Source organism: Podarcis vaucheri (assembly GCF_965113315.1).
Source record: "Podarcis vaucheri genome assembly, chromosome: 8".
NCBI classification, from domain to species: domain Eukaryota; kingdom Metazoa; phylum Chordata; class Lepidosauria; order Squamata; family Lacertidae; genus Podarcis; species Podarcis vaucheri.
This window is the reverse complement of record NC_138766.1, coordinates 68,312,054-68,336,699: the sequence shown is the minus strand read 5'-3', so window position 1 is coordinate 68,336,699 and position 24,646 is coordinate 68,312,054. Positions and strand designations below refer to the sequence as shown.

General features: G+C 42.2%; 1 protein-coding gene across 6 annotated transcripts in view; it reads left to right on the top strand.

Moving 5' to 3' along the window:
- Positions 1–6,151: 6,151 nt before the first annotated feature.
- The window catches only part of TRIQK (triple QxxK/R motif containing), a 44,976-nt gene continuing 26,481 nt past the window's right edge, over positions 6,152–24,646 (top strand). For 2 of the 6 annotated variants that reach the window (XM_082233691.1, XM_082233692.1), the window contains exons 1-3: positions 7,193–7,327; positions 10,013–10,187; positions 21,699–21,778. In XM_082233691.1, coding sequence (XP_082089817.1) covers positions 10,015–10,187; positions 21,699–21,778 — 253 coding nt within the window. In that variant the 5' untranslated portion in view covers positions 7,193–7,327; positions 10,013–10,014. Of the gene's footprint in view, positions 6,869–6,977; positions 7,164–7,192; positions 7,328–10,012; positions 10,188–18,541; positions 18,857–21,698; positions 21,779–24,646 lie in introns of those variants that run through there. The other 4 variants (XM_082233694.1, XM_082233696.1, XM_082233695.1 and 1 more) reach the window with 4 other exon arrangements.

The window sequence follows — 24,646 nt, the reverse complement described above, 5'->3', positions numbered from 1 at the left end:
ATAAGACATGCTAAATTATAAAAAAATGCTAATGTAAACAGATTAATTTTATTGTATTGCACTTTCGGTTATTGATTGATACAAAAATGCAAATCTATTTATTTAAGTACAAACTGCGTCACAAACTTCTTTCATCCTATGATGTCTAGCATGAAGTCAGCCCCATTGAATTCAATAGGAGCTACTCCCGGGTAAGTGTGCATATGTCAAAATGCATTTTTGCTTATGACATACCTTTCAGTGGTGGATAGTATCTTCGAGTCTTAAAAAAAAAAGCAATGAACAGTATGTACAAAACTCACATATCATGAGTACAATCAGCTCCACTTCTCGAGGAAATGTTAGAATGTTCAACATCCATGTTCTCAACAAGTAAATAACACATTCTTTGGCTACATTATGACCAGATTATATCTATTAGTTACTGCTGTGCACCATGTAAATCTCCAGATTCCCCTGGGAGATGAGAAAATCATTTCAGACTTCAATAACTAACAATCAGTTATTGCTCTGGGCAATAATAAAGCTGAATGCAATTACCTAAAGTGAAGTTAGCAGGGTAACAAATGAAATACAGATCTCTCTCTCTCTCTTAAAATAAATGTAGCATCTCCTCATCACACACTACCGCAGTGTACTAGTGGCTTTTTAAAATGCATTGCCTGAGCACTCTTTCAGGTTTGAAATATATGTGATTAAAACTTACCGAAAGTTACTTTTTATGATATCACTTGCATGATTAACACAGGGGTATGAAAGGTTATGGGCTATAAAACTGCAACAGTAAAAACATTCATTCTAGGAAAATAGACATCTTTAAAGGCTATGCACTTGGCCCATAGCATCGTCTCCTATGTATAAAGGCAATACACGCACACACACACGCGCACACACACGCACACACACACACACGCACACAAATTGGAAGAGAGTGGAGGGATCTGGTCAGGATCCAAAGGTTCATACAATGATTTCCGCACAAAATGAAGGCATTTTGGGGTGCTTTGCTTTTCAAATAGGAGCTCTGCCATGCCCTATGGCAAGCCACTTTTGGAACCAGGAAGAGTTTCTGCCATGCAGCTTGCAATATCACAGGATTCTCCCTTCCCAAGAGTGAATATATAGACCCACCAGGCATGTGTATAATTGCTGATTTTAAACAACATATTATAAGGCATTTCTTTAAAAAAGAAAAGAAAAAGAAAGCAGTATTTTTGTGCACATGCATTTTTCTCCTCACACTCCTAATTAAGAACTTTCACATTTCAGACTGTGACCAACAGAGCAATACTCTGTCTACACATGATTTTTTAATATGAGAGTCAGAAAATGTGAGTTGTTGCACCACCTTTCCCCCCTGGCAGGGCTCTTGCACTTTAAACAGCCACATAACAGGCAGACAGGGAAAAGCTTCAACTGTGGAATTTCCAAACGTCAGGAAGCTGTTTAATACAAAACCCACGGCAGGCGGAAGGAGGGGATGCCAACCCTGTACATGAGTAGTAGATGTTTGGATACTAGGGGTTTTATGGTCCGCATTAATATACTCCAGTAGAAAAATGCATGTGCACAAAAATACTGCTCTCTTTTTCTTTCTTTCTTTCTTTTTCATACACATGCCTGGTAGGTCCGTTCTTAACCTGAAACTGTTCTTAACCTGTAGCACCACTTTAGCTAATGGGGCCTCCTGCTGCTGCTGCCGCGCTGTCGGAGCACAATTTCTGTTCTCATCCTGAAGCAAAGTTCTTAACCCGAGGTACTATTTCTGGGTTAGCGGAGTCTGCAACCTGAAGCGTATGTAACCTGAGGTACCACTGTATAGAATTCTATGATTCTGTGCATTCCATGCAAGATTGTCTCCCAAAGTAGCTTACAGTTAAAGTCTGCACAATCATGCAATATATTACAGATATGTGTGTGCGTGTGAAGCCCTTTCTTCTTGTCAGAACAGACAAGTCATTCCAGAAGAATGGAGCAGAAGGATTTGCAGATGAGCTCCAGATCTGGCTGACAGTAAAGTTGCCCTTCTGTTGATTTGCAGCATCTTCTGGTGTCTGGCTGTTGGTGAAGCAGTCTGGTTTCCAGGCTTTTCCCTCCAGAGAAAGGGGGCAGAAGGCACTGCAGGGTCTGGCAGCTGGTAAAGATGCCAACCCACAAACACAGCCTTTCTGTTGCACTGCAATATTGGGAGCTAGATGCAAGAATCACCTGGTTCAAACCCCTCTTCAGTCGAGAGGTAAATGGGATAACCTTGGGCAGATAAGTCTCTCTCGGCCTAACCTATACTGTTTGCTGTGAGTCAAAAAAACCACTGCTCTAAACCTCCTTGGAAGACGAGTAAGATGTTAATTTATAGTAATGGAACACATTTCTGCCACAAATGTTTTCCAATCCAGCTAGACAATCAATGGGCACCTCCAGATGGTAGCTTATTATGGTTAACAGGTCATTGAGATATTGCAAATGGACTATTGGCAACAAAGTTTTTTAACACTGGATTTTCCCAAGAAAGTGTAAATCTGGATTAAACTGGAAGGGGGGAATACAGGCTGGCATATTGATGAAAATTGTGTTGTGTGGACAGGTCAAAAACTTCAATGTGTGGGGAACACTGGTCACTTGATAAATAACCACCTAGAAGAACCCTAACGCTCTTAGTCATGCAGACAGGGAGGCAAAGTCTCTTTTGATAATGTTTGGGGAATGAAGAGATAAGCCTTTCCTTCCCATGTGCTGCTTTCCCAGTACGAAACAGACACTCCTGCACTTATAATTATTTACGGGAAAGCAGATACATAGCTGCATCCTACAGAATGAAGCAAATGTCTAGTTTAACCCTAATTGTAGACTTTCATTGGTTGCATCTTCTAGAATTAGCTCTGGCCAAACCTTTGCTTCAGAATCTTTCCACTGATACTGCAAGGCTTTGAATCCAGCTGTAAAACACATTTCTGTCAGTACTGGCATGAAGAAAGAAGAAGAAGAAAATAAATTAAATGCTTCTTCCAGTGACACAAGTCTCATGAAGAATTAACTAGGATAAGCACTTATTCTATCTGGTGCACTGACAATCTGAACAATGCAGACAAAAATAATAATTAAAACATAGCTTCATGCTGAGATGAAACTTTCAAGAGTCTCAACTGTGTTGAGCTTATGATTTTTCTGTTTTTGTATTTGTGAGCATAATTATGTCCCCGAGGCAGCAGGAGCTAGTGCTTGTCATCTCCCATTTCCCCCTCCAAAGGAAGATTAATTTCTTTACATAGGAATCCAAAAGTTGACGCCAGAGCAATAATAATAAATGTAAACAAAACCTTTTATTTTTTTTATATTCTAAAACGCATAATTTAATGGCACAGTCACATAAATAATGAAAACACTACATATACTTTAGCCAATTAAGGGTAAAGCTGAAAGGTAACATTTAATGAAGTATTGACTCGCTATGTCAACAAAATGATGGCAGACATCTGTATGGATGATAGCATTTAGCAAAATGCTATAAAATCAATAGAGAGAAAGTGGGGAGTGGGCAGGAGCAGACTTGATGGCTCAGAGTCCGGGTAATGGAATATGGAGCCTTTTGTCCTTCCCTCACCAATGGAGAGAGGCTGAGGTGGCTGAACAGGACAAGTTTCCAATGCCTGGTTGGAAGCCTACATGGAAAGAGCTTCCTTTCATAATAGACAGGTGTTTGCATCACAAAGTTAACTCATGCTTCTTCATATTATCCAGAATCAGTAAAGATAGAAACCTTTTCACACAGTCGTTGAGGTCCAGCAGATACTCACGAAGATGTAAGGAATGGGATCACAGCAGTAGGTGCAATTTCAACGTCAACAGAACCTACACATGTACAGTGGTGCCTCGCAAGACGAAAAGAATTCGTTCCGCGAGTCTTTTCGTCTTGCGATGTTTTTTGTCTTGCGAAGCACGGTCCGTCGCAACTGCGCCTCTTCAAGCGGCTTTTAAAAAAAGCGCAAGACGTTTTCGTCTTGCGAAGCAAGCCCATAGGGAAATTCGTCTAGCAAAGCAACGCAATAATGGAAAACCCTTTCGTCTAGCGAGTTTTTCGTCTTGCGGGGCACCACTGTACCACTGTACAGCATGCAAGGCTGTCTCCAAGAAAGCAGAAGCCCTAGATTTCCCCCCGACCTTGAAATAAACTTATGTAGGTCAACGTATATCCTCAACATGACTAATCAAAGTCAATGCATTTTAAAAAGAAACACCCCAAAAAACTTGTGGTGAACTCTACCTTGACACCAAACATGAAAAAATCACACTCTTGCACCTAGAAGAATAAGCATCAGGAGTGCCCAGTATTCACATATAGATTACAATGCTCATTCATTTAAAAGTTTACACTGAAGTTACAAGGAGCTCAGAGCTTTTGCCATCCAGTGGGTGACAGGGTGGTTAAAGGATGTTAAGCGGTAGCTAATTTCTCAGATGATCTTGAGTATTGAAACCAAAGGCTCATCCATACACTTCCACTTTCTTGCTGCTTCCCCCTGGGAAAACCTGCTCTTTACCACTGAATCAGAGCTGCAGATAGGAGGTTTTCCTGGAGAAGCAAGCAGAAAACTTATCGGACCCATGCTTTCTAGGCATCAGGCAAGAGAAGTGTGAATGAGCCCCCAAAACCTAGACAGCATCTTAAAAAGCAGAGACATCACCTTGCCGACAAAGGTCTGTATAGCTATGGTTTTCCCAGTAGTGATGTATGAAAGTGAGAGCTGGACCATAAAGAAGGCTGATCGCCGAAGAATTGATGCTTTTGAATTATGGTGCTGGAGGAGACTCTTGAGAGTCCCATGGACTGCAATAAGATCAAACGTATCCATTCTGCAGGAAATCAGCCCTGAGTGCTCACTGGAAGATCATGAAGCTGAGGCTCCAATACTTTGACCACCTCATGAGAAGAGAAGACTCCCTGGAAAAGACCCTGATGTTGGGAACGATGGAGGGCACAAGGAGAAGGGGACAACAGAGGACAAGATGGTTGGACAGTGTTCTCGAAGTTACCAGCATGAGTTTGACCAAACTGTGGGAGGCAGTGGAAGACAGGAGTGCCTGGCGTGCTCTGGTCCATGGGGTCATGAACAGTTGGACACAACTAAACGACTAAACAACAACAACAGGAATAATCTTGTATGGTGTTAAAAAAGAAAATTTTTGTTTCATGTATGCGTACTAATCAGCCATTGGAGAGTGCCTGTCTCCTAGTAATCACAAGTGAGCCCTCCAACAGAATGTGCGTTGCATCCTCCCTTCTAAAAGGATCGTCCCTGTTCAGGGTTCCGCCTATTTCCTACAAACACAGTCATTCTCTTCCATTTCCCTTTTCCAATTATTTCTCATTTCTTGTTTTCGTCTTCCCCCTCCATCCTTTTTGCATTGTGTTTATCAAGTCTGCAAACCCATGGGTAGCGACTGTGTTGCTTTTCATCTCTCAACAGTACAAAGAAAATTTTAGGTATACTCTGTATAATAATAATTATGATGATGCAGCCATCATTATATAGACAGCTGTGTGTGGAGATATTGCACAAAAACATACCATTTGTATCTCTACACAAAGATGCACTGTGTACACCCTCATCGACATCTGTATCGGCAAGGACCAGACCATCGAGTGTCAGGGCTGGAGAACCATTTTTGCACCAAGGCATTTCCCCCCATAGGAATGAGAGGTAAATATTCACTGATATATGAGGGGAAATACATGGGGCACTTTGGGAAGGCTTCTGCATGGTGGCTGCGGTCATCTGGTGAGGTTTCCCCGATGGTGCCACATGCTCCTGCAATTCAGCCCAGAGCAGGGTCTTTAGTGTAGTGGCACCTGGTACTTCCTCTAGAATACCATATCCAATATACAATATACAATGTACTTCCTCTAGAATACCATATCCAATATACAATATACAATGTACTTCCTCTAGAATACCATATCCAATATACAATAATTAAAACCATACATTTTAAAAAATAAAAATTATTAAGTGGTTTTATTAATTACATGTTTATGATATTACATTGTTTCTAAATAACTATGTGCTGTGCAATATTTATTTTCATACCATATTGGCATCTTTTAGATTAAGTAGTTGATACGTTTTTTAAAATAAACAGAACAAAAGCTCCCCCCACCCCGGGACTGTAGTGATCATAAAAACTCCAAAACACTGCTGGGCACCACTTTATATTATAACGTTGATCATTATAACTTCCGAGGGTTAATGAAGGCTTAGCCCTGATTCTGGGCCAGGCTGTTTTCTACGCCCGCCAGCCTGCTCTCCCTCCAAATTACTTTTTGCCGACTTCAATTTTCAAAAACAGATGTCTGGCAGATAGAATAGAAATTCTTCAAAACGTAAAACAGAAGTGAAATCTTACTAGATATTTATGGGACATGACCCAAGCTGAACGCCCCCCCCCCCGAAGCCTGAGCCCTGGGCGACTGCCTAACGATAGCACCGGCCCTGCCCGGGACCCTCTTCTGGCGCCGGCGAAGTGCCTCTGAGCATGTGCTGAGGGCCGTTTTTCTTACAACGCTGCCCACATATTTGGGGAAGGCGTCTCCATGTCTTTGGACAAGAAATCAAGTTCTTTTGGGAGGGCGAGGAGGTGCTTAGAAGAAAACGGTTCGCAGTAGAGATGGAGGTGCATGTTTTATTTCTGTCCTCAACCTGCCCCGTTTCAGAGCAAAAGTCTGCCGCCTCCTCCATCGGGCTGGGTTGACACGAACGGGAGAGGCGGACCCGTCCCCGCCCGAACGAGGAGGGGGGGCCTCCCTCGGACACGGAGAACCCGCCCGCCATTAGAGGAGGAGGAGGAGGCGGAGCCGACACGTTCAGTGAAGGTATGGAGGCGCTGGCCGGTGTTTGGCGGGATCCGCGCGGGGTGGGGGGTGGGGAGGAGGGGACAGAACGGAGGGAGAATTGACAGCCGCGGCGCAGCCGGCCCCTCCCACACTCGAGCGCACGCGCCTGGCCAGCCCCCAGCTAACGGCCGACCTAGCAGGAATTCGCGCGCCAGGCTGGCGAAGGCCGGGGCTTGCTCAAGGGACGCTTCGCCCAGCTCGATTTCCTTGCTTCCCATTGGCCACCGCGGAAGGGCTCGGCTTCGCCATTGGCTAGGCCCTGCTGCCAATCTTGGTTTGTTTCGAAGTCCACGCGTCCTTTTGTCTTCGGAGGGGAGGGCGTTGAAATGCGCCGCGGTGGCCATATTGCTTTAGGGTGGTGAGGTAGCCCGGGGTGTGTGTGGGGGGTGTTAGAGTGGAGAGGAAGAAATCTCAGCTGAGGAGGAAGAGCGACTAGCTGTAAGCCAGGGAAACAAAAAGGGGAAAGATGAGGGGATGTGTGTGGTTAACCTTGCCCTTCAGCATCATTTGTAAGGGTGCGCTTGTCCCCCCCCCCCCGTTTAAAGTCATTACAGGCCCAGTTAGCTGCTTCTTGGACACCTAGCGCAGGTCTCTTTTGTCAGATCCCGTGGCCCATCATCGACCTGCTTAAGCCATCCCTGCTTAGTTGCAGGCTTGCCTTTGACGCCAAGATTGTGGAGAGGGGAGGAAATGGGGACTGTATTTGGAGTGGAGGCTCTGGATCATAGCTGTCAACGTTTTCCTTTTTTAAAGGGAAATTCCCTTATTCTGAATAGGATTCCTCGCAAGAAAAGGGAAAAAGTTGACAGCTATGCTCTGGATGACAGGGACGCGGGTGGCGCTGTGGGTTAAACCACAGAGCCTAGGGCTTGCCGATCAGAAGGTCGGCGGTTTGAATCCCTGCGATGGGGTGAGCTCCCGTTGTTAGGTCCCTGCTCCTGCCAACCTAGCAGTTCGAAAGCACATCAAAGAGCAAGTAGATAAATAGGTACCGCTCCGGCGGGAAGGTAAACGGCGTTTCTGTGCGCTACTCTGGTTCGCCAGAAGCGACTTAGTCATGCTGGCCACATGACCCAGAAGCTGTACGCCGGCTCCCTTGGCCAATAAAGCGAGATGAGCACTGCAACCTCAGAGTCGGCCACGACTGGACCTAATGGTCAGGGGTCCCTTTACCTTTATGCTCTGGATGATGATGGCTCTCTCCCTCCTGACCTAGAACCAGTGCTCCCCCCCTGAAAAATGTTTAGGGGTACTCTCATTTTCCTACTCATATTGAAATACTGCCCCTCAATGAGGCCAAACTCAGATTCACAAAATGTTTATGCGGATCCCATGAGTCCCCCCCCCCCCCAGAAAAAAGCACCACCTAGAACCAGTTGGATCTCCCAGCCATGCTCATGTCACTCTGACAATGCAATTGACCTTCTGTAGACCTGCCAAGTCTTTTGGCATAGTTAGTGCTCATGTACCTCTCACAATTTGAGGGAATGCTAAAAAAACAATACAGCTGAGCTGGAATGGGCTGATCTCTTCTGATTTGCTGCAGGGATGCACAGAGGTTCCACATACCTGCAGAAGATGCACATTGTCCACCCCACCTGATGGATCCCTGGAACCTAAGGGTGCTTTGCATTTATGTCCTAAAAACTGGTTGGTGGTGTATAAAAAGAAAGGCAAGTTCCTCCCAGTGAATGACACTGACTAACCTTGTTTGATTGTGTGTGTGTGTTTGGCAGCTTTTTCTCACTGCAAGGAAATTATTAGATTTCCTGAGGCTAAAAGGCTTCTTTCAGCCACAAGATTGTCGTGGACCAAACTGGTCAAATATCAGTGGTGACCACAAGAAATAAACTATATTCTAGTGACTTGTGTGCAGTATCATATTCCATACAAGGTGCCACATTTATTTATTTTTTCTACCTATCAATACGATGCCTCAGAAAGTGGCACATTCACACTTCTCACCCACAACACTCAGTCCTCTGCCATCTCCGTTTGTAGGTGCACAGGAAGCTGCTTTCCAACCAAGTCAGACCACTGATCCATGTAGCTCGGTATTGCCAACACTGACTGGCAGTGACTGCAGGATTGTTGTTTTTAAGGCAGGAGTCCTTTCCAGCCACATCTGGAGATGACATGAGTTGACTATGGAACTCTTTGCATGCAAAACATGTGTTCCACCACTGAGCCTTGCCCTGTGGCCTTTCTTCCTCATCCACTGGTACTGGCCGGTGCTGGTGCTGTCAGTCTGCATGGTGTTGGCTTGGCAAAACCTCCACACTCCTATTGTTGGGTGGTAGCCCTTGATGTTGCTCCTGGGCCAAGCTGGTGGTTAGGTTGTTGGGCTGGGCAATGCATGGCTAAGGATGGAGCAGTGTGCAAGTTCGCTGCTAGAAGCAAAGTGCTAATGTGTGATAAGTAGTGCCACACCCATTCCTTCCCTAAGATATTTGTCCATGCACCTGGAAATGAATTTTTCATTGGATTAAAGTTAAATTTTAATATTGTGCTGGTAGCTGGTCTGGCCATTAGAAAAACATGCAAACTTGTTAAAAAAAAAAGCCAGCCTGCTAGTAGTCCTAGAGATGCTCCTCCCGCTCTGTGCAAATTGTGAACGTTCAGCTGGAAGTCAATGAAAATAAGAATTTAAAACCAAAGTAGAATAAGAAGGGTTAACTTTATTACTCAGGATTAACACATGCAAAGATAAAAAAAGCTTGTGTAGTGTGATCCTAAGTAGGTTTAGGTTCCATTGATTTCAGTGAAACTTACTGAATCAAACAATCCTTAGTATACTGTAAATAAGACTGCAGGCAGCTGTAGTGGGTTGCTTTTTTTAAAAAAAAAACAGAGAATGAAGTCAAATATTAATATAACTAAGCTGGTTTTGTTAACGTTACTTAAAACATAGGTCATCTTGGTTCTCCAAGGTATCAGATGGGGTATTCCCAGCCTTAACTGGAGATGCCGGGGATTGAACATGGGACTTTATGCATGCAAAGTAGATTCTCTACTGCTGAACTATAGCTTTACCCTGGGTTAAGGGCTGAGCATCAAAGTGGCAATGAATTTCTAGGTTAAGGCAGCAATTTCTAAGAGGAGCCTTTCTCCACTTCTTTTCAGGTATGGGCATAAGCATACCACTCTGCATCCACCCTGATTTGTTTGTTTTAAGAAATACCTGGTTTGACCACACAAAGCAGTATTATTATTGGCCAAGTTTATTTGCTCTTGTGCTCATTCTGTATGATCTGCCTACGTGGAACTCTCTGAGATTAACATTGCACAGAAAACTCAGGTCAGTATCTTCAAATATAAAAACAGTTAAAAATGAAGAGTAAGGCAATGGTGCAGAAACAGTATACAGTCCATCTCTTGTTCAGTGGCAAAATATAATCTTTTTATTTTGAGATTTTTTTACTTTGACATTAATGAGAACATGCAGTACTAAAAGCACTTTGAGTGAATTTTTAGGGGTGGATATTTTTCAGAATCTGTGAATGAATGCCCATTCAAATTGAACATACTATAAGAGTATCAAGCTGTACTGTTTTGAAATGCTTTTGTAGCTGTGGAGGTAAAATATGTTGTGTTAGCTGGATTCCATGTAGTGCTGTAGAGAATGTCATTGGAACTGATAACCATAGATTATGATAAATTTGTGTCTATTCATTTCTGGGTTGTATGATGGAAATGCCCCAGGAGTCCGATCGTGGATTCAGTTACCAAACATTTAGTGTAGTGTTTTGGCTGTTCCTTGTTTCTCTTTACAAAGCTGATGATCTTGGCAAATTGTAAATAGAAACCTGAGCTGAAGCAATTTTTCAGCACATTAGCAGCAAATTTAGTGCTTATGAAGATGTGATAGCGAAAGCATTAGCTTTGACAAGGAAGGGGGATGGTATGAAGTTTAGAAGTTTTGCATGAACCTTTGCTATTTCATTTTAGCTCCAAGCGGTAACATTTGCCATTTTGCTCCTGGGTGTCCCAAGGAAAATATGCCAAGCTGTATGTGAGGTGGACCGGGAGGAGGCAATCATTAACTTTTACTGTTCTAGCTGCATCAGGATTTGAATACCTGCTTGTGCAATTTGTAGTACAGTAGACAGTTTCAACAGGGATCTTGGGTATGGTGATTGGTATAGGTGTTTGTTTGAGTTTAGATTTTATAAACAATGAATGAGACAATAACATTCATTGAACCAACTAGCCCTTAAAGTAATGTTAGTGAGCTCTTTGGTGTTCAGAAGTAAAAGAAGCCACATCTCTATTCCTCACCTTTCTGTCTAGAATTATCTAGAGGAATAGGAAGAAGAAACATTGATACAAATCAGACCTTGCTTGAAGGAAAGCATTCTGTGAGGTCCCAGAAAAAAGAGTGCAAACATCTAATAAATGCAAAGCATTTCTTCAGTATCATCTTGCCTCACTGGGGTCTTGCAGGATAAACAGAGAAGACAAAACAAAACAAATTACACCCTAGAACGACAACATAGAATTGTCGCTGATCTAAATGTTGTCATTCAGGACCAAACAATGCACTACATAGAAACACATGTAACGGTATGGGGTTTTTTTTGGCCTAGAAGTTGCTTTGAGATGTGTGTATTATTGAATCAGCCAAAGGCCTATCTAGCCTAGCTTCATATTTCTTACAGTAGAAAACCAGATACCTATGGAAAACCCAGAGGCAGGAGATGAGCACAGTAGTGATTATAAGCAGGGAAGTGAGGGCCTGTACTTAATTATTTCCACTCCCAATAGTGCCTTACTAAACAGCTCCCCCCTACCAAACTGGTATTCCCAGCAGGTGTTTGAAAACTTCAAGAATGGAGGGCTTTTGGGGTGGGGAAAGGGTTAATCACACCCTGTTTTTCAGTCTCCAGTGCTTCCCTCGTGAAATGGCTTTTACAGCAAAATAAGAGCAATAGCTATTAGGCGATCATCACACACGTTTTCAGGCAGCATGTAGTTTGGCTGTCATACATAAAATTAAAATGCTGTGTTTCTGCATCACTCTGGAGTGCAAACCAGTTTGTCTATAGTTAGGTTTGGCAGATCACAGTTTTAGTAACAAAACACTCTTGAGCTGTTGTGCCTGGAGTAAAGGATGTGTGTTGTTTTCTATAGGATTGTGATGTTTTGGAATAAGAGATAATCCTTCAGAATAAGGCACATCTGGCAGCCCAGTCTGTCGTCTGCAGCAAATCTATCAGCCTTGACTTGGAGAGCTGCCATGAGACTGTTGTGAACTGAAAAAGCATTCTGTGTACAGCTGTACTGGCACACCTGAGCTTCATCACCCCCCCCTTCACATCAGAATGATTTTCCCCAAACACAGCAGTGAGCAGGCTTCCACTAATTGACTCACAAGTGGCAAGTGCCTTTTCTTGTGACTCCCCCAACACCCACACCTGGTGCAAAGGTGCCCTCTACTAAGTTCTCCATGATGCGTTCTGAAGTTGATGGAAGGAGTTCTTTCTGGCATCTGCAAGAGCCCAACGATATAAGTACCCCTGCTCTAATTCCCTCTGAATTCTAATCAGTTTATAGAACAGTCAGGAATGGGTTGATGTCAGTTTCAGACTCCTGTATTGATTAGGAAGGAAAAAGTATTATAAATTTCACAGGTTCCAAATAGCTAAGTGGATTACTGTTTGGGATTTCCCCCTCTATGTCTTTTTTAAATACACATGTATCTTGGTTTATGATTAAGTTGTCCTGGTCAAAGAGTGCATTTTTTGTTTTTAAACAGAGATTGTATGGCCATCTGTCATGTATGATCTAGTTGAGATTCCTGCATTGCTGGTAGTTTGACTAGATGACCCTTGTGGTCCCTTCCAACTCTACAATTCTAAGATTTTTTGTTTCACTTTACTGTACCAGAAAAGGCATGAGAGCATGGGAACACTAGGAACAGGTTTACTTACATGCAATAAAATCACACAGCATTCCTTGAAGGGTATACGATCAAGTGTTGGCAGCATAAGATCAGTGCGTCCAACAATGTCCCCACCTGAGCATAGCATCCATGATGGGGCTCCACATCTGTAGAATACTACTCATCTGTCATGGATGCTTTAGCTGTGATTCCTGCATTGCACGAGGTTGGGCAAGCCGTCTCTCAGGGTCCCTTCCAACTCTACGATTCTTTGATTCTACACATGGTCCCATTAATTCATGCCTTCAAATGGGCTTGGGGACTTGGGCAGATAATGGTGCTATGACTTTTTAAAGTGTTTTATAGTTTAAACTGTTTTCATGTTATGCTGGTCTGCTATTGGTGTTGATAATTTTATTGTGGGATTTCAGTGTTGTACAGTGTTTTGATTCTGATATAGGAAGCTGCCTTAAGGGAACAAGCTCATCTTGCAGGGTGGCCATTTGGGTACACAAGTGTGAAAACTGTTCTGGTGCAAAAGCCTCAAGGGGTCATAGAATCATAGAATCATAGAATCATAGAGTTGGAAGAGACCACAAGGGCCATCGAGTCCAACCCCCTGCCAAGCAGGGTCAGATGAGGCCTTCTTCTGATTTAAATGGCAATCCATTACAGTGCTCTGCTGTGCTCATGGCAACGCCTACTAAACCACTCTTCTGCAGTTTAGTGAACAGGATGTCATATGAAACCTTGGGGAAAGTTTTATTAAAGTTAACTTCTTAATCCGTAAGGAAATCCCTTATCTGTCAAACACAAGTGGAAATGGATAACCACTTACCATGTGATTGGTGCTTAAAACATGCCACATGCTGTTTTTAGAAAGCTGCATGGGGGAAAGACTAACAATGGGGGCAGTCAGGAAGTTGGGCTTGTATATCTCATGACGCTGTCGCCAGAACTCAAGCATCGTCTTGCCTATAGTCTAAAGTGGCCAAGTCTCCTGTCCTCGATGTCTTCCACCTCCTTCTGCATATGTAGACCATGCGCAGGGCAGGTGCAAAGTCACCATGAGTGACAAGGAAAGGACTGTAGCTCATTGGCAGAGCATTTGCTTTGCATACAGAAGGTTCTGGGTTCAATGCTCATTTCCAGGTAGGGCTGGGAATGCCTCTTGTCTGAAATGCTAGACTACTGAGCCAAAGCTCAATAATTCAGTAGGAAACAGCTACCTATTTCTTTCCATGTAGTTAGAACTGTCACGGGAGGCTTTTAAAAATAACTACCTGGTAGTATGATGCCTTTGACTACCAATGGTGGTCAAAGAATGAACTGGATTGTTTCGGCCAGCTTTTTTAAAACAACAACAACAACAACAACAACAACAACAACAACAACAATAAAGCAAAGTTTTGTTAACATTCCGCAGCATTGGTTAACAAACCATAAATTTCAACACAACCCACCTACCTTCCTCTTTTGACTCATCCCCTGATGTTAAGCAAAACAATAAGTGAAAAAGAAATGAAAACAAAAGAAGGAACACTGAATATTGTGTGTGTGATGATATAATTTTAAAGCTGTGTTTGTTTAATTCATACAGTGGTGCCTCGCAAGACGAAATTAATCCGTTCCGCGAGTCTCTTCGTCTAGCGGTTTTTTCGTCTTGCGAAGCAACCCTATTAGCGGCTTAGCGGATTAGCGCTATTAGCGGTTTAGCGGCTATTAAAGGCTTAGCGGCTATTAAAGGATTAGCGGATTAGCGGCTAAAGGCTATTAGCGGCTTAGCGGCTTAGAAAAGGGGGGGGGAGCGAAAAAAAATCGGAACACTTGCAAGACGTTTTCGTCTTGCAAAGCAAGCCCATAGAGAAAATCGTCTTGCGAAGCAGCTCAAAAATGGAAAACCCTTTCGTCTAGCGGGTTTTCCGTCTTGCGAGGCATTCGTCTTGCGGGACACCACTGTATGTAATTTTCCAATGTGGAATGAATGCCATGTGAAGAAAAAGACAAAGGGATTGTGTGTGTGTGTGAGAGAGAAGAAAAGTTATGCTATTCCCAGTGTGTAGTATACAACGAATCACAACTCAAAAGAGCTACAAAAATTTATCTTCTCTCCATTAAATAACTTGAATGATTACACACTTTCTTTTTGATGTTTTAAACATGGTGCGATGTGTGCACCTTGGCAGCCTTGATGACCCATAGACTGGAACCCTGCAAAAATCATTATGATAACGGAACTGCTTTAGAAGCCTCAGATGATTTTGAAAACATGTGATCGATGACCTTTATTGCTATGGCTTTTATTTCAGTTATTTCCCCTCCTGCATCAAAGGAAATAAAATTCAAAAGGGGTTTGTGAGTGTTAAGGATAAAAGAGGGAATTAAACCGTTTCCATATCATGTTTGCTGCTGATCTCCTTAATCACTAGGGCAGAAGAAATAATTACCTCTAGTAGCTTTTATTTTTTTATGTATATACATGGAAGTGTGCTGCATTTTTATATTGCCTAACAGTGGCAGATTCCTGAACTCTGCCAGTTTAACTTTTAATAATACTCAACATGGCACAGTTTCTGTATTTGTGCTCAGGCTGTTTACATAATATGATCATCCTGCTGGATCTTCTGTCGCCTGGTATTTTTTTCACCAAAGCCGGCTGCATGTACTCCATCCCGTAAAACCCTGAGGGGAGCAGAACATGCAGAAGAGCTGATATCCCTCCTACCCCCACAATAGAAATTTAAGTTGCAGTAAGAGAACATGCAGTCCTTGGGTTGTCCCAAGGTTAAGAGTTCCCACAGCATAGTGATCTTCAAAACTATTTTGCTTAACATGCAGAAGGGGGAAAACGGCATTGCTAACAAGTGGTGAATAATCATTGCCTTTGTGACTGCTTGTAAGTTTCCCATTTGGTTGGCCAAGGTGGGAAGCAGGATGCTCAACAAGGTGGACCTTTACTTTGATCTAGCAAGACCCTTCCTACATTGTTATGAAAGCCAAAGGAACTGCAGGGTGTCCACAGAGCCCGTCACTCTGATCCTAAACAATTGCAGTGACATGTCTGGCAGCAATGCTGCGAGGCATGTTGTTCACAGATTTATACTGATGAAGCCTAAAGGTACATTCGCGTACACCTCCTGTAAGTCAATGCAAAACAGCAAAAAGAAAAAAGGAAAAAAGATCAATATGTTTATATTAGCAAATATGCTTATCACCCATCCTAGTAACCCTTGCAGTTCTTTGCTCCAACACAGGGATTTGGGAGTGGGTTGTTTAATGCCGAACAGTTGGGTAGACTGCTGTTTGCACATTTTTCTTACTTTTTTTGTACAGACAACAATTGGAAAACTAACTTTTTTTGTGAGGAGGGGGATTAAAATGGAATCGTCATAGAAGGAGCTTTTAATATTACTGAAGCCCCTCATAGCTGTCATTGCAATCCAGAATGTAAGTATGGTAGATGAAATAATCTACAGTGAGCACATATGCATGCATAGCAAGTCTTTGGATCAAGCCCTTCCTATTTCAATGTAGCAGATGTTGAAAACTCTAATATTGCTTTGCAAAGAGGAAACGACAGCTAAATAACATTTATGAATGCATCAACCATGCTTTTCCTGTTAATGGAAAAAGCATAATGTTTGTGTTGTTCGCGTGCAAGCTGTGTGTGTATATGTGATTGATATATAATTACACACAAAACACGCACACACACATTCTCCCTATTTATAACATTGTGGATGTTACCAAGAAAAAAAAACCCGTTGCTAAAATATTGTTTCTTCATTTTAGGCACATTGTTTCCTATTTTTTATCGATGCACTAGAACCTTATTAATTAAACTGTCTGGAAAAGGTTAGCTTTATTTACACTCAGGATTATTTGGGAATGCACAGCATCCTGCATATGCTGTGCCTACTTCTCATAGCTAGTTGTTTGTATATGACTGTTTCTCCTCCTCCACAAAAAAGCAATGCTCAGGATGGTAGTCTACTGTGAGGCTTATCGCTGATTTCCACATCATTGAATAATGGGGATTATCTCTGATTCCCACAGCCTAAATGGCATTCGCACAGCATTCACATAATGCTCCACGGCTACTGTCTATCTTTTATATGGAGTCGAGGAAGATGTCTTACACCAGGTCAGACTCTTTGTCCATCGTGACCTATATATAGCTTACTTGGATTGGCAGTGGCTCTCCAGGCTCTTGGAAAAACAAAGTCTTTCTCATCATCGGCCCTTTGTTCCTTAAAAAAAAGAAAACCGGAGACATTAAGAATTGAACTTGGTATCTTCTGTGCCCACGCTCTGTATCTAAGACGTGGTAGTTTCCCAGCAATATGTTCAAATTGCAACATGATATGCCTCACATTTGCCATTACTGAGCTCCCGCAGGCAGTCTTTTACCCATCTTACTGGTGTATTTAAATACACAGAGTTGGATACTCTACATGGACTACCAAACCCAACACTTTCCCTTGACAATGAAGTAAGAGCATAATAGTTGTGTCATGTGGTGTCAGGCTAAGACCCATCTAGTCCAGCACTTGTTTGTTTTGAAATGTGTCGTTCCAGATGTTTCTGGGGGTTCCACAACCAGGACATGATAATGTTTTCCAACCCCTGCTACCGCTGCTATTGTTGTTCATTATATTTGTATACCGCTCTTCATCCGAAGATCACAGGAGGGTTCACAGCATAAAAATACAAAATGAGAACACAAAATACATGATAAACCGAAACCCATCCAAATAACCCCCATCCCACAAACACATTTAGAAGGCCATAGAATGTTAATCAGCCAAAGGCCTGGTTATAGAGAATCATGTTTGCTTGGTGCCTAAAGGTATGTAATGAAGGCGCCAGGCGAGTCTACCTGGAGAGAGCATTCCACAAACTGGGAGCCAGCACAGAAAAGGCACATTCTTGTGTTGCCTCCCTCTGGACCTCTCGTGGAGGTGGCACACAAAGAAAGGCCTCCAATGATTACTGCTGTTCATTTCTAGCATCTGATAATCAACAGGCCACTGCTTCTAAAAATGGAGGGTACACTTAGTTAAAATGACCAGTAATCATGGTTAGATTCCCATAAATAGGTCTAATTCTTTTTAAAGTATGCTAAGCTGTTGGCTACCATAATAGCTTGGAAAAAGAATGATCTGAGTATGAATTTCATAAATTATTTTTTCTATGCTGTTCTAGAGGTTAATTACACATAGATGATAGCCCAGCCTTCTTTTGAAATGATCGGAAGAAAGAAGCTCCATAGCTCACCAGGCAATTTATTCCCTTACTGACCTGCCATTGTGGTTAACTAAAATTGATCTTTCTGCAGAAGAGGGAACAATGGCTTGTTCTATTGCATGGGATAAGCTATTGTTCTCCCCTTATTTCTGCATTAGCTGCTGGGCCATAGCCTAAAAACGTAGCTCATTTGGTTAGCACAAATTCTTAATTCATTTTCTATATAATGAAGGACTGCCTTCAAGATTTCATTATCTTTATGATCAAAAAAATATTTGGTATTAATATTTAAGTATCTTCCACTATTGAGGAACCCAAATCTATTATAAAAGATCTAGTCTAATTTTCATGAAATTTTGTGTGCCAGTAGATATTGCTATGTACACTGGAAGTCCCGTTGGACCTTATTATTCTTATTAATCATTTATATGGGACCATAAATGTGTAAAGCACAGTGCCATGTAGTTTATAGCTTTTATATTCATTTTTATTATATTACTCATTCACTGTATATATCTATATATATATGAATGGGAATGTGTGATCCCTGAGATAGTGAGGAACAAGGTGATAAATTTCCTCAAAATGTAAAAATAATGGGTACTTCATGAGTGGCAAGCTCAAATATATTCTCCTAGAGGCTGTGCATAAATTATATAACTTTTTCTAAAGTGAACCAAACTCTATTCTTCCATTTGCAATGCTGGGGAAAAAGCAATCTGCTGTGCAAAATTAAAGGGTCTCATCATTTCTGGACTGACTTGTATCACTCACACCTGATTGGACATTAAGATTTCACCAAGACTGTCCCAGGCTATTGAAATGAGAATCCCAATAAGGTCAGAGATATATACTTGAAAAAGTACATAGGTCATGATTCAATGTATCCATGTCTAAGCTGGTTATAGAATTCACCATCTGACATATAGGTCCTTTAAAATAACCAAAGGGATTCAACAGTGAATTATGCACTGCCACATGTTGAGGAAAGCACTTGGCTTTAAAGGAGTGTGTGACGTTTCAGAGCATGATTCATGGGGAGCAAGTAAGAGACAGTGCAGTTTTCCTTTTGTACCTGCTGCGGATTCTGTTGCTACCACCATAGGCAAAATGGCAGGCAGGGGTGGGAAGGCTAAGCCTGGGCTGCGGGTCAGCTGTTACCACTGCTGCTATAGTGTTTAAATGACTATGGTTGCCAACTCCCCGTTGCCAGCCCCGCAATCTCCGGGGACAGAGGGGAAGGCGCCTTCCCCTCTCTCCCCGGACCCCTTTTGAACCAAGGGGCGGCAATTCTCCCCGCTGCCCCTTGCTTTAAACAGGTCCGGGGACAGAGGGGAAGGCACGCGGCGCTTCCCCTCTGTCCCCGGACGGTCTCCATAGGAATGCATTGATTGATTTTCAATGCATTCCTATGGGAAACCGTGCTGCGCAAGACGAAAAACTCGCAAGAAGAAAAAACTTGCGGAACGAATTAATTTCGTCTTGCGAGGCACCACTGTATAGCCATGTGACAACATCACCAAGCCTATTCAGAGGATAGTTATGTTTCCTGAACTGACATTGCCATCACTCTGAATGGGAAAGCCTTTTCATTCCCTAGACAGACCTTCAGGAAGCTTTTCATACCTGCATAAAGCTTTCACAAATAATGTTCCTATTATATTTTGACTTAGGCCTTCCTAAAGCTGCTTCTCAACTCTCCTTTACTAGAAAAGGAAAAGAAAGATAATTATTGTTTCGGTCTCAATCACCATCTTTTTATTACTCTTTGGTAATAGTACAGCGGGGAAAGGATTGAACTCATTTCTTGTTTACTTAAAAAAACAACCCTCAGTGGTTTGCATCATTTTACGGAAACCATTTTAGTTTAATGAAAGGCTGACAGTTTTCTTTTCAAAGTATTTCATGAGGTGTAAAAAACTGATACAATGAAAACCATTCCTGAGCAGGATTCATAAATAATGAATATATTTTCTTATTAATCCATATTTTAGTTTAACTTGGGCTCATAGCAAGTTAGTTCCTCAGGGAATGCAGGTTTTAGTTTTTGGTGTGGTTTTTTTCTACAAGGGAAGGTGATGAGCTATGGTCCCCTGGGAATTAAATTGTGAAAACAATCTCGGTTTCGTACATGCTAATATAGATCTGTTATTCCCTTTCCACATCTATTGCAAGACATTTTAAATTGTGGCTGATCTTTTATGCAAATAGCTGTCTTATTAGACATTGTGGCTGTATGTGCTAATGTCTCTCTGGGTTTCTTGGGAGTTTGCTATCTAACCATCAAAGCAGTCGAAATGAATGATGATTACTGCACAGCTTTGAAGAACAAAGAAAAGTCACAGCAATTTTAGAGGTCTTGGTTACTGCAAAATCAGTGACAGCTTGAACCACACAGACATCCAGGAGGGTCTCTGTGGCTCATATTAACTAGGCCAAACTTTTTTGTTTTGTTTTGTTTTTTTAAGGAACAAAATAGATATTATTTTTTCGCTTCATAGTTTACTGGCAGCTGCAAAAAGTGCAGTCTTTTTTCACTGCTGACATTTTGTTGCAAACGTTCCAAGGGTATTGAATTAGCAAAAGGCAAATAAAAAACCCTATTTCTTCAAGCAAATAAAGTAAGCTGCAAAGTGGATGTTGCACATAAAAGTTTGTGTATCATCAACTTTACTAGCCTTTGTTCCTGTTTTGTGTCATCTGGAATATGGCAGCATTGCAGATTCGACGGGGGGGGGGGGGGAGACAAACACATAGGTTTCTGTGTGAGGTGAGGTGTAGGATTGGTGGGTGAGGAGGTTATCCTTATTGCCTTCATTTTATTACACAGGTAACATCTACATGATGAACCTGCATCAGTTTCATACCACTTTAACTATTATAACTTCCCAGGGAATTGTAATTTGGCGGGGATTCTAGCAGTTCTGTAGCCCCCCTCCCCTGACCGAACCACATTCTTAGGTTTTCCTGAGAAAAGGGGGAGGGAGAGACTGTTAAACCCGTTTTCATAGAACCGTAGGGTTGGATAATCTCGCCCAACTCCCTGCTATGCCAGACTCTTTCGCCCAACGCGGGACTCTAAGCCACAGCCCTGAGATTAAGAGTCTCTACAATTCTACCAACTGAACTATCTTCCAGTATCCTTTTAAGCCTGTAGTGTGCATTTATAGAGATCTGATGATGAATAGCCACGTAGTCTATAAAGTTATTGCGAAGGACTGTGTCACATTTGTTGATGGGAAACGCGTTGGGTTAGATCAAGAATGGGGAATTTCAGGCACCGTGAGGGGAAATGTCACCCTCTAAGCCTCTCTGACTGATCCTCTGGACTCTCCCCAGGCCAGATCCTCTCCCCAGCCACACCTACCTGCTGTCTCTCTCACACATCCTTTAGTGTTTTCCTCTAGGTGTGTCCCTGGACTCTGATAATGTCCCTTGCTTCCCCGATGGAGGACTGTGAGGGGTGTGTAGGAGCTAACGTACTGTACAAAGGTGAAATTTACATTAATTGCTCCACCCACCTGGAATCATAGAATCGTGTGTGCATCTGTGTAGTTATTTCTTGAGTCAATTATTAGATGTATTGATATGCTGACCTTCTGCTGCAAGGACAGCATTCAGGATGACTCACACCACTTACAACCATAGATATTGATAAACTCTTTGCCTCTTTCCTTACAGAGTTCTGGGACACATAAAAATGGGTAGAAAAGATTCTTCTTCTGCAAGAGCTCCTGTTGAGCAGCACAGAAAACAAATAGGTAAAACATTTCCCTTTTAACTTAATATATTTGTTTCTCTTTTTAGTTTTTGTGAGTGCTACATTCATGTAGGAAAGATAGTGAGTTCTAAAGCCGATTACTTTAACTGCCTTCTAACAACAAGTTTTGAATGGATTCAACTTTCTAATGCATGTTGCTGGACTATCATTCTAGACTATTCGCCATTAGTCTCAAGCCGATTAGATTTGGAGACCACCAACATCTGGAGAGCCACTGGTTAACCACCCTTCTGTAATGGTTTCACTGGATATGATGTACTCTCAGATTAACTCAAAGTATTGGAGGCAAAGTGAAACTCAGTGTAATAACGTGCCTCTTTCGGTTAAAAGAAGAGTAGTTGGATATAGCACATACCAAATTGATTAATGGTGAGGGTGGCTTGATCTGAGGGTTGTTTGAATATAGAGAATCTGTTGCATTGAGGCTGCACTCACATTAAGTCTGGACCTGTGGTGAAGTGAACATGTGATTGCTTCACTGTGAAACCAATTCTCCAGTTTCCCGTGTGGGCAGTATCCTGCATTGCTACAGCACATTAGCCAGAGAATCATATGCTGCTGCTCTCGGTGAGCTGTACCACATTAGACTGAAAGCTGTAAATTGGATTATCATATAAAAAATGTACCTGCACATTTAAAAATAGTTGCTGGGAAAAAGACGGGGGATTGTTTTGCATTTGTAGAGAAGCCATTGTATATGATTGAGCATTCACAGTGTGATTCCCCACTTGCAGTCGGAAATGGTGCGACCTAGCATGAGCCGAATCAGCACAGTGAGTTGTTCAGCAAAGGTGTGCTGGGATGTGGACTGGAACTGAAAAACAGAGGTTTGGGTGCAATTAATCACACATGTACTTCACTGCAGGCCCAAACTCTGACACTGTTTTTTCCATCTGCATCTGAATGAGAGTTGGCCTTCAGTCTGAAACCAAATAACTTCTAGGCCGTTCCAGAGGGTTGCCTTAGTTATTTGCCTTAGTTTGTTGCAGTGACGAACATCAATTACTCAATATTCTTCTTCTGCCTAACTTGCCCTCACTTAAGGCAAGTCAAACTGAAAAAAGAAAAAAGAATGAATGTTCTGATTCAGATAGGGGGAAGACTTCTAGATCAGGGTAGATTTCATGTGGACCATTGCTTTTCCTTCTCCTGTATGGACTGTAGAGCTCTGCTTCAATTTTCTATCAGGAGAATTAAAATCTTAAAAAAAAAAAAATGGACACAAAACTTTCCTTTGTTCTCACATTACAGTGGTATCTCGAGTTAAGTACTTAATTCATTCCAGAGGTCCGTTCTTAACCTGAAACTGTTCTTAACCTGAAGCATCACTTTAGCTAATGGAGCCTCCTGCTGCCGCCACTCCGTCAGAGCACGATTTCTGTGCTCACCCTGAAGCAAAGTTCTTAACCTGAAGCACTATTTCTGGGTTAGCGGAGTCTGTAACCTGAAGCGTATGTAACCTGAAGCCTATGTAACCCGAGGTACCATTGTATTTGTTAGGTACCTCAGTTACCATAGGTTTCATCTGATAGAGTTTATATGGCATGCACACACCACCACCTTAGCATTTTTTGTGTGTGGATAGCAGAGAGAAAGGGTTTCTGCACAACTACTCCAAATATCCAAACAGCATTTAGTCTCTGTGCATTAACTCCTGCAGGTACCTCTTCAGTTACAATAGTGGAATTTAGGGATATGGTAGAGACTGCAGAGTTTTCATTCCCGTTGCATCATCTGCCAATATGGAAGCTTTGTAGGGTGTTTCAGATTTCCGTGGAATTTACCAACGACTTCAAGTATTTTTCCTCCTCCCCACCCTCCCACTTGGTTGTGCAACGGTTTGCACAACCAGCAGTCAGTTCTGGAAAATTCAACCCTGATTGCTCCTTATCAGGTTTGCATACAATACTTGCTCTGCAATGAATGCAAGGGGTTGCCAAATTGGCTCAAGCTAGTTAATTTCACCTCTACTGTGAAATGACTTCTCTGAACTGAAGCATGTCAGTTTCAAACTGTATCTTTGCAGCCCTTGTAGAACTTTTCTGGGTTGTTACATAGCCAGCTGGATCTATTTTTTCCTCTGTCTGAGCTGCATGCTCCAGAGCTTGCACATCCAGCCACTGATTATTTTTATTTCCTTGTGGGAATTATATTGAATAGAATTAGACACCACAAAGCATTAGGATACTTTCCTGTGCTAACAGAACAGCAGTACTTGCAATGGAGATTGAATCAGGAGAATTCATGTGTCATCCCTAAGTAGAATATCATGTTTGCACACAGTAGATTGGGGACAACCTGAAGCACAAAATTCCCATGAGCATCAAGCCCTAGTTTTCTGGGCATCTGATGGCCGAGCTAAGGACTCAGATACTGGGGGGGGGGGCATTTCTTAAGCTGAAATGCTGCTGTTGCAGTATTCATTACAATCTGAATTTTTTAGGGAAATAGGTGCTTGAATTGTCATTCTACCAAACATTACGAACAGTCCAGGTTCATATTCTGAGACAGGTAATTATAATGATAATTTATTTAATCATGAACTTCACTGACGTAACTAACAGCAACACAAAAAAAGGCTAACACAATAGTAAGGTATTGCTGTGGAGCACAGTAAGGCAGACTTGCTGGTTCTTAGTGAAGATGGCTGAATAAGTACTTTTGCACTGGAGTTGTATAGCAGAGGGATTTGCAGCCATTAATAATTTGAATTCAGAAAACATAAAAGAGGCTTACCAAATTAGTTTAGACTTTGGGGAGTGCGAAGTTGTGAATCATCGCAAAACACCACAAAAATAGTCTGCTCATTGCACAACACTTAAATGCACCACAAGGCATTCAGAATGGA